A 21,649-nucleotide genomic window follows, 5' to 3' on the forward strand; every position below is an offset into this window, starting at 1 on the left:
TCGTCGTGAATATGTTCATTTTGGTAATGAGATTTATATATCGAGCATGTGAATTGATTTGTACAATATGACATGATGATTATTGTACGTGGTTTTAACATTGAGTTTTGTTAAAACGTGATTGTCTTCGGACGTGTTTTAGGTCTTCAGACGAGTTATGTCTTCGGACCAGTCTTCGGACGTGTTTGACATGTCGGAACCTAGCATTTGGCCGAGCGAAAGTTACGATACAGTTAGAGCTCTAGTCTGTCTGCCGGGGTACTGCATATGAGGTAACATATGGGTTATCGGCTTATGAGTACCCATATATTTTTGATATTGGGTAACAGATGGTTGTCCAATGTCGGCGGTGTACTACATGAGGGGTAATAGAAGGGTACCAGCGCTCATGAGTACCCGTATTATAAATGCATTTGGGTAAACAGAGGGGTTGCCCAACTTCTCATGAGCATAAATATTGTCACATTATTAGACAACCAGATGGGCCGTCTAATGAGTTATGAGAGCATTTATAATTGTTGATTTGTGGATTTTTGTATATATATTTTTATGCGAGTTGTATTTGTTGTTTTTAATCATACAAGTTACAAAGCTTACCGGGTTTGTGTTTATAATCCCGGTGCACCTATTCAATGGTGTATGGGATAATTCTGCAGGTGTCGGTTAGTGGAAATCGAATGACAACTCTGAAGACTTGAAGTTGTTTTATCCTATTTTGTGTGGATTTTTGTGAGGATTTTGTGAGTATTTATACATTTCCATTTGTTATAATGTCAAATTATAAATTTGGTTTGTAAAAATCGGTTTGTCTGAGTTGTATTTTGAACTCAGAGATGATCCACCGTGACATTAAAATGATTTCTATTTATTGAGATTGTTTTAGAGTTTTTCATTACTTCGAAATTAGAGTTTCATACTCGAAATTTTGGGGTCATGACATAAATACTATAACCATAAATTTTACATGTTTTAAATAGCTTTGATTGGTTGTGATTGAAGCTTGAGTCATCTGAGAAACTGCAGCAAATATGATTATGCAAAATTTTCGTATGGTATAAATGTAGAGATCTCTTTCTTTATTCTAGAGAATGGAATTAGGCAAATTTTTCTAAAATTTCACTTTTCTCTAATATACATATTATGTTGGATATGCTATAACAGCTTAAAAGTCATTGGCTAGTTCGAATGCATTTATATTCTACATAATGTTAGTAAAAAAGAATGATTTGAATTCAGAAACGTAATAAAGAGCTGCATCTCGCTCTAATTTAGAGCGCGTGATAGCCAACAATCAAAATAGAGTTAGCTGCTATAATTTCGTAAAAAAATAAATAAATATGCGCTCTAAGATAGTTGATGATCTAAAATAGATAGTCAGCTGAAAATATTCTAAAACTAATTTAGCTGCCTACAATATAGAGAATTGATAGTAGTTTAGCATTTGGAAGAACTGTTAAATAACGACAAGCGTGGCCTATTGATTAACTGTACCGATATTGTCTCAACTTAGCCACCTCACATGTGTTGGGTTTTAATCACAAAAGGCCTCGGTACAATTGGTTATTATAAACATACTTATAATCTTTATTTTATTTGTCACTTTTTAGATGTGAGATCTCTCCTCTCCAACACGCCCCCTCACCTGCAACCTAATTTTTAGGTCTGCGCGTGATAGATTAACATCCCACATACTGGGATGAAATAAACAAAGTTCTAGTAACCAACGACACTTGGTGACCATCCAATCGGAAAACCCTCCGATGACATGATAATGGCACCCATCATGGGCCCATGACAAAGTGACACCCAACTCGAGCCCACGACAGATTGGAGGCGCGACTGGAGAGGGACCGCTCTGATACCATATTAAACAGCGACAAGCGTAGCCCATTGACCAACTATACCGATATTGTCCCAACTTAGCCACCTCACAGGTGTTGGGTTTTAATCACAAAATGCCTCGGTATAATTGGTTATTATCTACCCACTTATAATCTCTATTTTATTTATCACTTCTTAGATGTGTGATCTCTCATCTCCAACAAGAACGGAATTTGGTAAGTCAATTGAGTTCATATCTGAGAATATTGGAAATTAACAGGATCCAGCTTATGCAAGAGTGCAGTTCATCTGATAGGAATTGTTTATTTGCGTGTGCATGTTGCTCGTACATCTAAGTATCTATGCTTAGTTGTATTGGCTTATCCATAAATGTCGATCAGCGTACAGAAGGCTATATAGAAACAAGGTGTAGCAAAACCAGGCAACATATATATATATATATATATATATATATATATATATATATATATATATAGAAAGTCGAAGAACCCCATTGATCCAAGTAATGTACATTTCTGAAACAAGGTGTAGCAAAACCAGGCAACATATATATATAGAAAGTCGACGAACCCCATTGATCCAAGTAATGTACATTTCTGAAAAGAAGACTTGTGACTTGCGAGATTCAAGCTAGTATATAGAAAGTCGAAGAACCCCATTGATCCAAGTAATGTACATTTCTGAAACAAGGTGTAGCAAAACCAGGCAACATATATATATAGAAAGTCGACGAACCCCATTGATCCAAGTAATGTACATTTCTGAAAAGAAGACTTGTGACTTGCGAGATTCAAGCTAGTTAGTTAGCTGTACAAAACGTTAATGGCATCATGCAGAGGAGACCAAGTTATACTAGTAGCGTTTTAAAATGGTCAAAGACTCGAGGATGCTTGTATAGTTTGTGTGAGTTTGCTTTAATACATGTATGCAAGTGGGAAATTATGCAGTTTATAACTACATAAACAAGTGGGGAAGTTTAGAAATAAGGTAGTCTTGTGTACATTAAGCTATTCAAGTACCAACAATGAACCTGAACCGTACCATATATATACACAACACGTACATTCAAGCTAAGCATCCAAATCTAATGAAAATGAACTGGAGAGCAAGAATAGCAGATGCCTTATTCCTGATAATTGTATAATCAGTAACAGATCTATAAGCTAACATATGGAGGTTGACTGGGAATTGTAATCTGCTATTGCAGAATCATTGAGAGAGCAATCTATGCTTCAATGGTGACGAAGTTGAGGCCAACACAAACTAACTGAAGTACACTTTAGTTCCCTAACATTCACAGCTTACTTTTTTTGTTAATCAATGAAAACTTCATTCACAACTTACTTAAGCAAGTTGTCTAGTACTATTCTCAAAAGAAACAGAATGAAGGTTGAAGGTCGTAAAAAGTATCGAGTTCTCATTACGCGGACTGTCGGATGCTTGCGGCCGGGTTTATAAGATGGAAAATCTGGAGCTGGCCGGGTCTGACTGCTCTCAAGCGGTAATCGGTGCTGGAGATCCAAATGATGTTAGGTTCCAACGGGTGACGTTTGGTCATGTTCAAGCTGTGAATGTTAGGGCTAAAATTTAGGTTCCAACGGGTGACGTATGTTAGGTTCCAACGATTTCGAGCTGGGCTAAAATTTGATTTTTGTGCTTCATGTTTAAGTTCAACTCGGCTTGGCTTGAAAAAGCTCGAGCTGAGCTCGGGTCGACTCATTTTATTAGACGAGCTCGAACTTAAATTGAGCCGGCTTGATTCATATAAAATTAAAATTTTAAAAATAAGAAATTTAAAAAGAAATTAAAAATCTGATGTCACAGCAACACATAAATTCTCTTTTATTTGTAATAAACTAAAAATAACAAATCAAACTCATTATTGAATTTTGTAACGACCACAAAATTTCGAGCATAAAAACTCAAAATTTCAAAGTCGTGAAACACCAAAACAATCTCAATGAAATCGAAATCATTTAAAATGTCACAGCGGATCAATACTGAGTTCACAATACAACTCAGACAAACCAATTATTACAAACCAAATTTACAATCCAACATTACATAAAATGAAAATGTAATAATCCTCACAATCTCTCACAAAACCCACAAATAAATCTTCACAAGTTCTCACACAAATCTACAATAAAAACCTCACCACAAGTAGTATAATCAACAACTTCGAGTCTTCAGAGTTGTCCCTCGATTTCCACTAATCAACACCTGCGGAATTATCTCCTACACCATTGAATTGGTGCACCGGGATTGTAACACAAACCCGGTAAGCTTTACAGCTCGTATGAGTAAAATGAAAATATAACTCGCATATCAATATATACGAAAATCAACAAATCAACAAATATAAATGCAATCATGACTCAATGGACGGCCCATCTGGTTGTCCTAAAAATATATGAAATGAAACTACTCATGAGAAATTGGGCAACCCTTATGGTTATCCAAATACATTTATAATACGGGTACTAATGAACGCTGGTACACCTCTGTTACCCCTCACGTAGTACACCGCCGATATTAGGCAACCTCCTGCTACCCAACATCCAAAAATATGAGTACTCATGAGCCGATAATCCATCTGTTACCTCACATGTAGTACTCCGGCAGACAGACTAGAGCTCTAACTGTATCGTAACTTTCGCCTGGCCAAAGGCTAGGTTCCGACATGCCAAACACGTCTGAAGACTGGTCCGAAGACATAAACACGTCCGAAGACAAAAACTCGTCCGAAGACAAAAAGTTTTAACAAACTCCATGTTAAAACCACATACAATAATCATCACCTCATATTGTACAAATCAAATCACATGCTCGATAAATAAATCTCGTCATCAAAATGACATAATCACGATAAAATCATAACAGTATATTATATAGCAAACTATATATATATGTACCTATGTACCATTTATACAATATATATATATATATATATATATATAATCCACTATATCATATACATTTCATATTCGATTCTTAAAAATTCTGCAAAATCTTAAATCTCCGCAAGGGTAGATTCGTAAATATGTGAGATTTTACTCACATTATCAACTCGAGCGTAATTCCACAATTTCCGAAGGTAATTCATTTCCTTGATTTATCGATCACCTTGAAAAGATAAGAAAATAATTTAGAATCTTTTCGTAAACCTTAAATGCCGAAACAGTAATAATAAATTATTGTTCAGCAATTCCTGGTTTTACGAAATTAATATTCACGTATTTCTGTACAAATACACATTAATTACGTATCCCTATACGTATACATACTGTTTACGTATTTCTGTACGTATGAATACTATTCAAATGTAAATATTGTCTTAGTAAATATTAATTACTGATTTACCCTTCTGAAATTACTTTTTACATTTACTGAAAGTAATTTACATTTATATTTACCGTACGTAAAATAAATTTTATATTTACCGTACGTAAATCACATTTTTACATTCACCGCCGTAAAAAATAAATTTTACAATTTACTGTTTGAAATTACTGTTCACACGCCGCCGCACATGGCGGCGCGTGGGGCACACGCGCCGAGCCTAAGGCCAGCGTGTAGCACGCCACCGCCGCCCCCAAAACCTTCCTCTCCTCCTCCTCTTCCTTCCCACAGCCTCACGCCGCCCCTAGCCTCCTCCATGCTACCACACGCGCCGCCTAAGGCGGCGGCATCTCCCCCAAAACCCTCCTCCTCCGATCTACTTCAATACGAATCAAATAACCACAAAAATCACATCAAGGCATCACAACAATCAACCTAGCCTAACCCTCACCTCAAACGGGCTTTTGGACCGTCGGATCGTCGCCGGAGAGCTTGAGATGCCGTCGGTGAAATCGCAGAACCTTGGCATCGTTGGTGGAGCTCCGGCGCTGTGTGTGAGGGTGCGTCGACCTCGGGGTCGACTGAGGAGGGCCGCGCGATGCTTTCTGGGCCGGCGGTGCGTGACACGGACGACCGCTGATGGAGATCGCCGGCGTTGATAGTGAAGGAGAGAGAGAGAGAGAGAGAGAGAGAGACAGAGAGCTCAGGGGTAAGAGAGAGAAGAGGGAGAGAGGCGCGGGTTAGGGAGAGAAGTGGGTTTCCAGAAATGGAAACCCTACTTCTGATAAGTTTCCTTTTATACCCTTTTCTAAATCGGAAACTAACTTCCGTCGTTAATAACTTTCACGTACGACTTCCGAATTGAACGCGAAACGCGTCTACGAACTTGTATCGACGAGCCCTACAACTTTCGTGAAGTAAGTTTTTGCAAACGAGCGACGGAATAAAAGTCGATTTTCACGTTGCGGAAACATAACGTTTTCTAATTAACGATCCGAGAACGTTTCTGTTTTCGTTTCGAAATATCGCGAACCACCAATTGTCGTTTTGAATTAATTTCACAAGTTTAACAAATTGAAAATACTCGATAATTAGTTCCGAAAAATTCGGGTTATTACATTTTAATTATTATTTCTTATATAAAAATTATACTTTATATATACTCTAAAAGTTAATAAGTCAAGTATTGAGCCGAGCTTGTCCAGAGTCCGAACTTACTCGCGAGCTAAATGAGTCAAACGAACAGAATAATTATTGTTTAAGCTCGGTTCATCCAAAGTTGGGCTTAATATGGAGCTTAAACTCGGCTCATTTTCAAGGTCGGACTTAATATTGAGCTTAAGCTCAGCTCATTTAACTTTACGAGCTCAAGCCAAAACGGGTTAAAAGCGAACCAAACACGAGTCAAACACTAGCGGCTCGAACCTATTTACAGCCCTACCGTGAGCAATGTAGTTCATTATGACGTGGTTATACAAAAAAAAAATCATCCAACAGTCTTCTAACCATATAACAGGCCGGTAAGCAACTGACCAGTATGAAAGTTAAATACCAATGGTTATGTTTATTTCATAGGCTACACACTAAGAACGAGAAATATGCACGGATGCATGGAATGTAAGATTTTATGGAGAATTATGGTCTTCGCTGCTCAGAGTGAGTGTAAAATAACTTGAAGTCCATGCTGTGGACGAACTGTGAGAAACTGAATGGGGGAGTGCACATAGGCTGGGGAAAGGGTGAAGGAGTAGCGTTGAAGAATCATTGAAAGAGCAATCTTTGCTTCTATGGTAGCAAAGTTGAGACCAACACAAGTTCTAGGTCCCATTCCAAAGGGTAAGAATGCAGCAATGTTGTTGTTAGTAGCACTAGCAACACCTTCGGAAAATCTATCCGGTTTGAAAACATTCACATCTTGTCCCCAGAACTGAGGTTCATGATGAAGTGCTAGATTTGGGACAAGTATTTCAACATTAGAAGGAACAGTGAGGTTTCCCAATTTAACTTCCTTATCCACTCTTCGTATGAGGCTTATAACTGGAGGATATAGCCTCAGAGACTCATTGATGATCATACTCATCTGCATGGAAAATAAATATTAACAGCAGCTCAGGATTAATGGAACATTTCTTCTCCCATTAGAAAAAGATATACTGAGGACAGAGTTCTTATACGTTCGTACTGTTTTCAGTTTGGCAAGGCCACCAGGACTTGGAGGTTGTTTGCCGAATAACTGCAGGACTTCCTTTCTCCCTTCCTCCTGCCAGTCCGGATGGAGAGCCAGAAGAAAGACAGTCCAAACAAGCAAAGAGTTAGTGGTTTCTTGTCCAGCAAAGTAAAATGTCTTGCACTCCTCAACCAATTCGTTCCCCGAAATCATCTGTTTATTATCAGCATTATGGTGAGCCTTCAAAAGTACTCCAAGAAAATCAGTCCCAAAGCTGGCTTCTTCTCCAGTCACAGCCTCCCCTTCTCTTTTCTTAACAATTTCTAAAATGGTGTCCTTGATTCCCTTCTCAAGCTTCTCTGATTCTTTCTCATCACTTGTTTTATACAACATGCTGCAATTTTGAATTTAACAATATCGAGAAGTAACAACACTCAGCAGTTGATATCATAAGTTTATCTTCTTTCTTTAAAGTTATAGTGTAATACAGTCCACCATATAAAAAAGAAGATTCACCAGTAGCTAAAGGAAAATCAATTCTTTCAATGTAGAGGTACCTGATGCCAGGAACCCTTAGTTTGCGATTATTTCTGAATATTAAGGAGCTTAACTTCATCAACATGTCAAAAATATCTCTCCCTTCCAAATAGCTGCTACCAAATGCTGTCTTTGAAATCACTTCAGAAGTGAATAACCTAAAATGTTCATACACCTCGATCTCTTTTTCTTCATGCTTTTTCCACCCTTCGAGCATCGTCTCAGCACTAGCTATCATGTCTGGAATCATATTCTAGCAAAACCGAGCAAGAATCACTTAGCAGATTGTACAATAAAAATTTAAGTCTTTTCCTTTACACAGTTGAGATTATAAGTACCACTACCTAATAGTCTGCTGCTACTGCACAAATATTTGTAAGGGCGCCAGTCACTAGTAAGTACTAAGTAGTACTATTTATTCACATACAAGTCAGAGATAAATGCAAGAAAGGAACTTACTTTTAAGCTGTCTCCATGGAAGGCATGGTTGGAAAGCTTTCTCAATTTTGACCATTTTTCACCTTCTGTTATGGAAATGCTGTCTCCCAATAGCTTCTTCCCATATGGATTGAGCTTCTGTTTTAAAAAACACCTATCTTTGTTGTTGAGTATCTCCTTCGCTAACTCAGGTTCTGTAATGACCAAAACTGGTTGATGGCCATACCATTGTACATAATTCCTCCCTGTGTAGAAGATAGTACGTGAGACCATAAAAAAATAAAATAAAAACCAAAGCTTTAGAGTAAAACTTAACAACTAAACATGTTTGAGTTAGGAGTTGGCTAGTTGATTACCGTAGCTCTTGGTCCATGAGTGAATGTGAGGTTGAACTGCAGATAGGACATCATGTGATAAGTTCAGTACAGGCCTGCTCATGGCTTCCATTTGCATGTTGCTGATTTCTTTGCTGTTTCCATGGATGAGTTTGTAAGAAGGACCTCTGATGCCTTGAGAAGCCAAGAATTTCTGTGTGCGGGTTGGAGTCCACCATAGTCTGTGAAAGATCTTGATGAAGATCAGAGCCAACACAAGAAGGAAGGTACACAAAACACTGTGAAGATCGAGTACTGTGTCTCTTACCCTCATTTTTTGTGTGGTTGTTTGTTCTCTCTTTCGTGTTCCTTTTATAGAGAGTGTATAGCAGGCACCGGTAGAGTGCAGGCACCGGTAGAGTGCAGGCACCGTAGAGTACAGGCACCCTCATACTTTAAATCTTCTTCATTTAATTTAGAATTTTCCTCGGTTATTTTTTTTGGAAAATTATTTATTGGTACTGATTACATTTAAATTAACTAAAAACTTATTTTTCATATTTCTTATGCAAATTAGAACATAAGCTTAAGCCCAAAGAATAAGTAGAACAAAACTGATTAATTAATTAATGCAAAAATATCTAAAATACATTTATTTTCGTGAAAATTATCAAATGTCACTCATAGATCTAACAAATTTCTCTCTTCTCGTTTTTTAGTTTTTTTTTTCTGGTAAATTTAAGTTTTCCGGCCAAACCACCTGCAATTTGGAGGTGAACCAATATATAAAGTTGTTCCTTATGTCATGGGCTTTCATTTAAGTACCATATTGCATATGTTTTGAGAAATTTTGAAATTTTGAATTTTACTCACCAAAAACCACAGTAGCAGTTGGTTTCTCGATCGACAGTAGCAGCTAGATTTATAGTTGACAATAGCAGGTACTTTCCAAGTCGACAGTAGCAGTTAGATTTATAATTGACAGTAGCATGTACCTTTCAAGTCGACAGTAGCAGGTGTCTTCCAAGTCGACAGTAGCAGCTGATTTTTAATTTGACGGTAGCAGTTAATTTTTATAGTCGACAGTAGCAGTTAGTTTTTATAATCGACAGTAACAGATGACCTCTTCATTGATGGTAGCAAACATTATGTGTAACGACCCTAAAATTTCGAGCTTCAAAACTCAAAATCTTAGAATCGTTAAACACAAAAATAATCTCAATGAAATCGAAATCATTTTAATGTCGCAGCGGATCACATCTGAGTTTAAAATATAACTCAGTCAAGCCGATTATTACAAACCCAAATGATAACTCAACATATAACAAATGGAATTGTATAATCCTCACAACAACCTCACAAATAAAATCACACCAAATCTCACACACAATCCACGCTGGAACCTCACCACGACTGGATGCGATCGACTTCGAGTTTTCGGAGTCGTCACTCAATCACCACTACTCAGCACCTGCGGAAGTATTCCCTACACCATTGAAATTGGTGCACCGGGATTGCAACACAAACCCGGTAAGCTTTACAGCTCGTATGAGTAAAATATTAAGATAACTCAAGTCTCATAAAAGACACAACTCCACATCAACACAGTATAATGAAAAATCATGAGAAAACGAGCAACCCATCTGGTTACTCTAATACTTTCACAAAATGGTATCTAATGAGCGCTGGTACACATCCGTTACCCCTCACTTAGTATACCGCTGATGTTGGGCAACCACCCGCCACCCAACATCCAAAACAAGCTGAGTACCCATGATCAGATAACCACCCGTTACCTCATGCAGTACTATGGCAGACAGACTAGAGCTCTAACTGTATCGTAACTTTCGCCCGGCCAAAGGCTAGGTTCCGACTTGCCTCACATGTACAATAATCTCACATCATATTGTACCACACATCACGTCCGAAGACAAATCACAATATTTCACATTTTCCGTGATAAAATCATGTACAATAATCACTCATCATATTGTACGTTTTAAAACTTTCACAATATATCCATAATAAAAATCATAACAGTATATTATATAGCAAACTATATATATTCGTATTTATTTACCATTTATACAATATATACATAGTCCACTATATCATATACATGTCATATTTCATAAACACCTGAAAAATTACGTACGATAATCTCACATCATATCGTACCATTAAAATCACACATGCACAATTTTTCTGTCACCGAAATGACTATTTTTAATGAATTAATAACAGTATGTAATTTAATGAACTATATATATATATATGTATTTATTACCATTATACTATATATATACGTAGTCCACTAAGTTATATACATGTTGTAATTCATTAAATAAACACACTTGCAAAAATGTTGAATCACCGCGAGGGTAGATTCGTAATTCAGTGAGATTTTACTCACCTTATCGACTTGAGCGTAAATCCTCAATTTCCGATGATAATCCCTTTCCTCGATTTAGCGATCACCTTAAAAGAATAAGAAAAGAATTTAGAATCGTTTCGTAAACCTTTAAATGCCAAAACAGTAATATACGGTTACTGTTCAGCAATTTTGGTTTATACGAAGTTACTGTTCATGGTTCACTATTCACGGTTACTGTACAATACTCCATTAATACGTATTGCTGTACGTATAAATATTATATACGTATTTCTGTACGTATAAATATTAAATACGTATTTCATGTACGTATAAATATTAAATACGTATTATCTGTACGTATAAATATTAATACGTATTTCTGTACGTATAAATATTAATACGTATTTCTGTACGTATAAATATTTAAATACGTATTTCTGTACGTATAAATATTTAAATACGTATTTCTGTACGTATACGTACGATTTAATGTAAATACAAATTCAGTAAATAAAATTTACTAAATTACCCTTTTACAATTTACTTTTTACATTTACCGAAAGTAATTTATAATTACATTTACCGAAGGTAAAATTTAATTACATTTACCGCAGTAAATAAAAATTACATTTACTTTTACCGTACACAGTAAATTACAAAAATACCCTTCTGTCAAAACTTGTCCCACCGCCGCACGTGGCGGCGCGTGTGGCACACGCGCCACCTCCGGCGGCCCGCGCGTGGGGCCCACGCGCCGAGGCTAACCGCGGCGCGTAGCACGCCACCGCTACCTCGAATCTCTCCTACTTTCTCCCCTCTCCTTCTCTCCGGCCTTAGGCCGCCCCTACACCACCCCATACTTCCACACGCGCCGCCTAAAGCGGCGGCGTTCATCAACCCCCGATCTCCTCAAATCCAACCAAAAAGTTCCAACAATCATCATCAACCATCACAACAATTACTCGAAGCTATTCATTACCTCTATCGACGTTTTGGACCGTCGGATTCCCTCGATGAAGCTCCAAAAGTCGCCGTGAGACTCGGTTTCGGAGGAAGGGTGATCGATGGCGCCGCTGCTCGAGGTGAGTCCCCCGTGGGTAGGTTCGTGTCGCGGAGGAAAGGGCGAGGTCGTGGTGGTGGCGCCGAGCTCCTACGATGCCGGCCGCGTCGAACTCGACGATCCCGAGGTCAAGCTTCGTCGGTGTTGCTCGATCCCCGCTCGGGGTGCGTCGCCGCTACTACCGATCGCTGCGTCGTGGTCACGCGGTCTCTGTGACACCGGCGGTGTCGAGCACGGAGGCGATTGGAGGGAAATCGCCGGCTTGGAAGGAGAGATAGGGGAGAGAGAGTCGCGAGGGAGGGAGAGAGAAAGGGAGAGCGGCGGGATGAGAGAGAGAGAGAGAAAGGGTTTCTGATTATGGAAACCCTAATTCCATAATTATCTATTTATACTAGTTTCCAAATCGGAAACTAACTTCCGACGTTAATAACTTTTACCTCCGACGTCCGATTCGAACGCGTCACATACTCTCGAACTCGTATCGACGAGCTCTACAACTTTCGTGAAGAAAGTTTTCGCAACCGAGCGACGGAGTAAAAGTCGATAATTCAGTTCGGAAACGTAACGTTTTTCTTAATAAACGTTCCGAAAACGTTTCCGTTTTTTCGTTTCAAAACATCGCAAACAATAGTTTCATTTTATTTGAAATTCCAAAACTTAATAGAATTCAAAACAATTCACATATTGTTTTAAAATCTAGGGTTATTACAATCTATCCCCCTTAAAGGAATTTCGCCCCGAAATTCAAGCTCACTCAACAAATAACTGTGGATATCTGGTCATCATGTCTGACTCTAGCTCCCAAGATGCGTCACCCTCATCATGGTGACTCCACAGCACCTTGACTAGCTCAACTTCTCTCCTCCGAAGCTTCTTTGTGGATCTATCCAGAATACGAACCGGCTCGACAACAAATGGTATTTTCCTTCACCTCAATGGTGTTATGATCGATCACATATGCGACACATCAGGATCATACTTCCTCAACATGGAAATGTAGACGACATTGTGAACGTCCGACATGCTAGTAGGCAACGCTAGTTTTCCCACCTTCTCGAGAATCTCAAAGGCCCAACATACCTCGGCCAACTTTTCTTTCTTGTCAAATCTCACTACACCCAACTTTGGCCCAATAGATAGATGATCGACATGGTCTACCTTAAGTGTCTCATAGTGTACCATGTCGATGCTGGAATGGTAACTGTCGTTGTAGGCGAACTCAATCATTCTCAATGATTTCACAGCTACCTTAAAATCCAGCATACAAGCTCCCAACCTATCTTCCGTTACCTCAAACTTCCTCCATCAGACAATTTGTCGCATGTCCTAACAATAATAGTCGCATGTGAGCTACTCCAAATATAATTATCCTCCCGAACATAATGATGTTTTCAGCATGGAGGCGTCGACGCCCTCTTTTGTCTAGTTCACCACTCTCTTGCGATTTGACATACTATCCTCACGTCACGAGTTAGCTCCTACCACTGAGCGTGGTCAAAACTCTCAACATCTAACATGAGTCAAATCAATGATTAACACATGCCTACTACTTACATTACACATAGTGGTTTTCAAATAAACATGCTTTATCACGACAATAACTTCATGACTTCACCACAATGCATCGCTAGAATAACGAACCTACCATTCCTTCCAATCAACAAAATAATCTCATTTCAAGATCATCTTATTGTAACCATAAAAAGTTGTCGTGCATGATACTCACCCAAGTACCCTATTTGTATTGGTAACACGATAAGGAAATCTTAGCTCATCGAGTTCACAACCACCACAGCACACCACCTTGGACTAAGAATTACTCTCCAAAAATTTCACCAGAGAATCGACTAATATACGCACAAGGCAGTAGAGAACCTCTACCGCCACCACAAGAGCGACACATCACGCATCCCATCATACTCACCAAACTTACCGTCGAAAATTAATTACAACTTCTTGCTTCCATGAGTGGTATGCCACAATTTGGGGTTCAGACAAGAAGGTGATTATCTCACATCGGTGGAACATGAAAATCAGGCGAACTTTACAGCGCGAAATCCAACACGACCACAACTGAGACATACTTTACCCCCTGGTTCATACATGCCTCAAATGCAAGACATATGGTCCACACAAATGCCCCCGTGCATCATCTAAGATATTGGTTCCTCCCACCGTTGCAGTACTAATAAATTTAGAAATTACTTCAACGGAACCCGATATTAGGTACACCATCCCCTCAAAACTAATCCAAAATGATCGCTATACCACCACTCTAAACAGTTGTTTCTTTACTTTCATTAAGAACTCTCCTGGCCAACGCATTCGGCCAAAATAATTTCTCTGCAAGCAGTAATATAATTGGGTACTCTTTATTGTAAAATTTATCCCTTGTTGAACACTTCAGTCAACTTCTCCTTATCCAACAATAAACAATCTGATGCATAGAGGAAAAGAACCTCTAAGTCTCCAACATTAACGCCACTTGTACTTGAAAAGAAAATTTGGTTCTCAACCATTTCTTTACCAGTTGGAAGGTGCTTGTCACGAAAAAGAAATTCGTTAAAACACCACTAAGCTAAGGTCATCTCATATCTTACCTTTAATAGAGTTACTTCACCGCCATTGCGTCTCGTTTGGACCTGTGGCATTGTGAAGTTCCAATCCTCAATACCAAAATGATTAAATCCTGAAAGACCAGCGTTCTCATTTAAATGCTCATCTAGCAAATAATTAATTCATATCGCCACATTGAGATTTCTCCATCACCTTATATTTCTTGCTCAGCCAAGAACAATGTATAACATCAATTGTCTATAGCCGAACCAAAACAAGTTTGGAATGTCACATCGACAAAATGTGAATCTCAATTCAATAATTGTATTACCACTTTATGGACGTATCATACGCCCTACCACTCTGATAGCAATAGCGTTAGAGATGCTAGTCACGAAAATTTTCGTTAACCACCTCCAACCTATGGTCTACACATCACTTACCTGAACGTAATCTCTCAACCTTGTTAGGCTTCAACTTAGATTAGTTGCATAACTAAAATCTAGTCCTTAACATTTAAACACTGAACATCCCTCAATATAGGGTCAACGCTCTCTATCAAGACTCCTTGATAGTTCTCTGCCCTGATAGGAAACTATATACTCAAACCTGTTAGCATTCCAGTATTTGGATCGCATGTCAAACTCAGGGAGTATTGTAGCCTCTCTAAGCTGATCGCACCAGTCATTAAGTCTTTGAATTCATTTGTCTCATTCATACGTCGTCTTTGTTATAGGGGCTATAACACAGTATCTCCTGAAACGTCTCACTTTTCTCTGATATCACAACGATGTATGTGATAGCTACTTCAGATCCACATACTCAACATATGCCATGACTCAAACTCTCATGACATTATCCGCCTCGAGTCAAAGATACGAAACTCTGATTTCCTGGGTCTACGAATGAACCCACCATGTCAAACAATCAATCACCGTGTACTGCGTACTCAACCAATCAATTCCTATGATCACATCATAGGTGTGATCCGGAATCACGATCAAATAAGCAGTGAACTCTCCACTTCCACTCACAATAGGACAAGCCTTTCATTGTCTCCAATTCGAGGAACACTCCAAATGCGAAGTGACACATAAAGAGTTTCTCATAGATGTAGGAGTCAATCCTACCATCTCCTCTACCGAACTATCACTAATAAGTGTCGATATCATCTTCTTCTCTCTCAGGGTACTCAATCATCTCAAAGTAGATTATGATGTCCTCGATCCAGTGGTCCACTACCATATGATCCAGGCCTCTATGAAATAAGACGTTGACAGACGATTAAAGTCCTTGATCAACTTAACACATGACTATCGTCGTCTCTAACGACAGTAGCACGGTCAACCTGTTCTGCCCGTGGAGCAGCCTCCTCGTAAAGGTTCTCCACATTGCGGACTCGGCCTGCAACCCTACCTCGGCCGCGACCTATCGTCCGTCCTCGACCCTGTCCACGACCATTTTCCAAATTCATCACCATTCAACAATTAACACTCAGTCATACATGTGAAGTCTCGAATTCGACAAAATAGATCCAACCAATATCAATCATAAAACTTCAGAAGAAGGTGAATCATCGGAATATCGTCACAATACTCTCTACAGGACCAAACCATAAGGTATGGCTCCTAACACTCTCGCGTACCCGGCGACATATCAATACCGAGGAGCATGTGATGGGTGCCCGCCTGCAGTCGGATCATCGCTCCCGGATGATATTGATAATCACCAAATACACACTTAGGCTCTGATACCAACTGTAACGACCCTAAAATTTCGAGCTTCAAAACTCAAAATCTTAGAATCGTTAAACACAAAAATAATCTCAATGAAATCGAAATCATTTTAATGTCGCAGCGGATCACATCTGAGTTTAAAATATAACTCAGTCAAGCCGATTATTACAAACCCAAATGATAACTCAACATATAACAAATGGAATTGTATAATCCTCACAACAACCTCACAAATAAAATCACACCAAATCTCACACACAATCCACGCTGGAACCTCACCACGACTGGATGCGATCGACTTCGAGTTTTCGGAGTCGTCACTCAATCACCACTACTCAGCACCTGCGGAAGTATTCCCTACACCATTGAAATTGGTGCACCGGGATTGCAACACAAACCCGGTAAGCTTTACAGCTCGTATGAGTAAAATATTAAGATAACTCAAGTCTCATAAAAGACACAACTCCACATCAACACAGTATAATGAAAAATCATGAGAAAACGAGCAACCCATCTGGTTACTCTAATACTTTCACAAAATGGTATCTAATGAGCGCTGGTACACATCCGTTACCCCTCACTTAGTATACCGCTGATGTTGGGCAACCACCCGCCACCCAACATCCAAAACAAGCTGAGTACCCATGATCAGATAACCACCCGTTACCTCATGCAGTACTATGGCAGACAGACTAGAGCTCTAACTGTATCGTAACTTTCGCCCGGCCAAAGGCTAGGTTCCGACTTGCCTCACATGTACAATAATCTCACATCATATTGTACCACACATCACGTCCGAAGACAAATCACAATATTTCACATTTTCCGTGATAAAATCATGTACAATAATCACTCATCATATTGTACGTTTTAAAACTTTCACAATATATCCATAATAAAAATCATAACAGTATATTATATAGCAAACTATATATATTCGTATTTATTTACCATTTATACAATATATACATAGTCCACTATATCATATACATGTCATATTTCATAAACACCTGAAAAATTACGTACGATAATCTCACATCATATCGTACCATTAAAATCACACATGCACAATTTTTCTGTCACCGAAATGACTATTTTTAATGAATTAATAACAGTATGTAATTTAATGAACTATATATATATATATGTATTTATTACCATTATACTATATATATACGTAGTCCACTAAGTTATATACATGTTGTAATTCATTAAATAAACACACTTGCAAAAATGTTGAATCACCGCGAGGGTAGATTCGTAATTCAGTGAGATTTTACTCACCTTATCGACTTGAGCGTAAATCCTCAATTTCCGATGATAATCCCTTTCCTCGATTTAGCGATCACCTTAAAAGAATAAGAAAAGAATTTAGAATCGTTTCGTAAACCTTTAAATGCCAAAACAGTAATATACGGTTACTGTTCAGCAATTTTGGTTTATACGAAGTTACTGTTCATGGTTCACTATTCACGGTTACTGTACAATACTCCATTAATACGTATTGCTGTACGTATAAATATTATATACGTATTTCTGTACGTATAAATATTAAATACGTATTTCATGTACGTATAAATATTAAATACGTATTATCTGTACGTATAAATATTAATACGTATTTCTGTACGTATAAATATTAATACGTATTTCTGTACGTATAAATATTTAAATACGTATTTCTGTACGTATAAATATTTAAATACGTATTTCTGTACGTATACGTACGATTTAATGTAAATACAAATTCAGTAAATAAAATTTACTAAATTACCCTTTTACAATTTACTTTTTACATTTACCGAAAGTAATTTATAATTACATTTACCGAAGGTAAAATTTAATTACATTTACCGCAGTAAATAAAAATTACATTTACTTTTACCGTACACAGTAAATTACAAAAATACCCTTCTGTCAAAACTTGTCCCACCGCCGCACGTGGCGGCGCGTGTGGCACACGCGCCACCTCCGGCGGCCCGCGCGTGGGGCCCACGCGCCGAGGCTAACCGCGGCGCGTAGCACGCCACCGCTACCTCGAATCTCTCCTACTTTCTCCCCTCTCCTTCTCTCCGGCCTTAGGCCGCCCCTACACCACCCCATACTTCCACACGCGCCGCCTAAAGCGGCGGCGTTCATCAACCCCCGATCTCCTCAAATCCAACCAAAAAGTTCCAACAATCATCATCAACCATCACAACAATTACTCGAAGCTATTCATTACCTCTATCGACGTTTTGGACCGTCGGATTCCCTCGATGAAGCTCCAAAAGTCGCCGTGAGACTCGGTTTCGGAGGAAGGGTGATCGATGGCGCCGCTGCTCGAGGTGAGTCCCCCGTGGGTAGGTTCGTGTCGCGGAGGAAAGGGCGAGGTCGTGGTGGTGGCGCCGAGCTCCTACGATGCCGGCCGCGTCGAACTCGACGATCCCGAGGTCAAGCTTCGTCGGTGTTGCTCGATCCCCGCTCGGGGTGCGTCGCCGCTACTACCGATCGCTGCGTCGTGGTCACGCGGTCTCTGTGACACCGGCGGTGTCGAGCACGGAGGCGATTGGAGGGAAATCGCCGGCTTGGAAGGAGAGATAGGGGAGAGAGAGTCGCGAGGGAGGGAGAGAGAAAGGGAGAGCGGCGGGATGAGAGAGAGAGAGAGAGAAAGGGTTTCTGATTATGGAAACCCTAATTCCATAATTATCTATTTATACTAGTTTCCAAATCGGAAACTAACTTCCGACGTTAATAACTTTTACCTCCGACGTCCGATTCGAACGCGTCACATACTCTCGAACTCGTATCGACGAGCTCTACAACTTTCGTGAAGAAAGTTTTCGCAACCGAGCGACGGAGTAAAAGTCGATAATTCAGTTCGGAAACGTAACGTTTTTCTTAATAAACGTTCCGAAAACGTTTCCGTTTTTTCGTTTCAAAACATCGCAAACAATAGTTTCATTTTATTTGAAATTCCAAAACTTAATAGAATTCAAAACAATTCACATATTGTTTTAAAATCTAGGGTTATTACATTATGGGTCAAAGAGGGGTAAAAAAGTAAAATATTTTATGACATGTGGTAACTTGCCATCATTTGGTCCTTATTTGTAAATTTTGGTCTTTATTTGCTCTATCAAATTAAATAGTGAGTTATTTGTAAACTAAATTTTTGTCTAGTACTTTTGAGTTATTTGCTTTCTAATAGCACGTTCAAACAACGCGCCCAGTTTGCACAGATTACCCCACGCGCAGTATTCTTCTTCTCTAACATGTGTTCTTCCTCTGTGTGCATCGCTACCGTGTGCACCTTTGTTGCATGTAGCACAATTCCGACTTACCTCGGCATAGATTCAAGTCCATTGAGTCATTACCTTTGAGTTATTTGCTTTCTAATAGCACGTTCAAACAACGCGCCCAGTTTGCACAGATTACCCCACGCGCAGTATTCTTCTTCTCCAACATGTGTTCTTCCTTTGTGTGCATCGCTACCGTGTGCACCTTTGTTGCATGTAGCACAATTCCGACTTACCTCGGCATAGATTCAAGTCCATTGAGTCATTACCTTAACTTATAGCAAACCTAAAGTCTGCACTAGTCAACAACAATCAATACAACGCCCGTAATCTTGATATTTAGTTCTACTTATTCTCCAAGTGGTTTAAGTAAAAACCAGTCATCTTACAAAGAGGTGAAGAAAAATCCTAGCAGTTATCTGTCGCAGGTCTTATTCGAACTCATTTGCAAGTTTAGTCAGCACTTGCATTCAGTCGTTTGAGAAGAATGAACTACATGAGCACATTCAACAAGCAGAAGCAAGTTGTACCTGACTCATAGGTACTGGCACGCTAATGCATACACAATCAAGAAACAAGGCAAACCGCAAGAATTCGTTGTCGCGTGTTGACTGTTCGCCGGAAGTGAAATTCTGAACCGAACAAAACCTAACCAATTTTAGATTAAAACTCAAATATCAAAAAAACCATTGGGTGTTGTTATTCAGATTCAGAAAACTAGTTGGTGCATCCGTTCTGGACATCGAATAAAGCAATTGGTGTTGCAACACAAAATCTGATTGCAACTCTGAATTTCGTAAAACCCAAATATTAAATACCTTGATCTCCATCTCTCTGAGTTCTTGAAATCCAAGAATTGAGTTTCGGTATATCAAATATTAAATATCTTGATCTCCATCTCTCTGAGTTTTTGAAATCCAAGAATTGAGTTTTCGGTATATTGGTGCGGTAATTAGATTCTAAACAACAATCATTAATTTTATGTTCTTTTCTTTTTATGCTTTGATTACTTGACCCAAACTGTCAATGCCTTGATTCGTAAAACCCCAATACACTTCAGTAATACGTTGCGGAGATTGTAGAGTCAAAGTCTCAGAAACTGATTATGAAATATTGGCGCTCTATCTTCTTCTGGAATTAGTCGTGCTTCAGCCTTCAGGAAAACTCTCGTCCATATGAAGATCACTGGCTTCTGTGTAGCCGACCCAAATGGCACGCGCAATTTGATAATTAATCCACCTGTACAAATCGACAGTGGAGATTTGTCAGTGGAGGAGCTCGCCGGTTAATACAATTCGTCTCTCTCCCCCTTTATATTCCTTAGCATGAATAGCCATTTTGACCCAAGCTTGTTGCCATGATTGACCACAATCCTTAATTAGAGATAGCTTGATCAGAGAGTACTTTTCAAAATTACATACCGATCTGTTTCTGAAAATCATTTCCCCATTAACTATCTGACTCTGATAATCAGCAGCCGACCATGACTTTATTTGTCTAAGGGCGGCAAAATATAAAAATAAATAAAATTTAAACATTAAAATTAGAGACAAATATTATTTCTTTGAAACATTTTCGAATAATACTTATCAAGCAAAGAGTTATAATATACAAGACACAAACACACCCGGGTATAGTTGAATAATTGCATAGGGTGGTTTATTTAGAGATATGGGTGGTTAATAAGAGATATAGGTGGAACTATTTAGATATTTTCTATTTATTTTGTAAGTTACTATTATATCACTCCCTATTTTATAAGTACTAATCTTTTTAAATCTTATGAGGTTAAATAGTACATTTTTTTAGAATTGGCTAGCAAGCCCTCTTTTGGTTATTAGAGTACAGATTCTACATCGAAAATCTTAGTAGAAAAAAATAGGATCAAACAATAGGTTGCGTTTGAATCTCTTAAACCCTATTTTTTTATTAGATTCTTTTATTCATTTGTAATTTAATAGCACATATGCCAAAAAAGAAATAACACAGTCCAAAAAAAGAAAAA

At 38.7% G+C, this 21,649-nt stretch overlaps 1 protein-coding gene across 1 annotated transcript; it reads right to left on the bottom strand.

Moving 5' to 3' along the window:
• Positions 1 to 6,794: 6,794 nt before the first annotated feature.
• LOC126792437 (cytochrome P450 CYP749A22-like) lies at positions 6,795 to 8,974 on the bottom strand. Its single transcript, XM_050518855.1, has 5 exons — positions 8,683 to 8,974; positions 8,348 to 8,571; positions 7,909 to 8,141; positions 7,367 to 7,745; positions 6,795 to 7,264 (listed from the first exon to the last, which is right to left on the bottom strand). The coding sequence occupies exons 1-5, from the start codon at positions 8,972 to 8,974 to the stop codon at positions 6,836 to 6,838; spliced, it is 1,557 nt and encodes a 518-aa protein (XP_050374812.1). The 3' UTR covers positions 6,795 to 6,835.
• Between the last annotated feature and the right edge of the window lie 12,675 nt (positions 8,975 to 21,649).

The sequence above is a fragment of the Argentina anserina genome, chromosome 4, assembly GCF_933775445.1.
Source record: "Argentina anserina chromosome 4, drPotAnse1.1, whole genome shotgun sequence".
Lineage (NCBI taxonomy): Eukaryota > Viridiplantae > Streptophyta > Magnoliopsida > Rosales > Rosaceae > Argentina > Argentina anserina.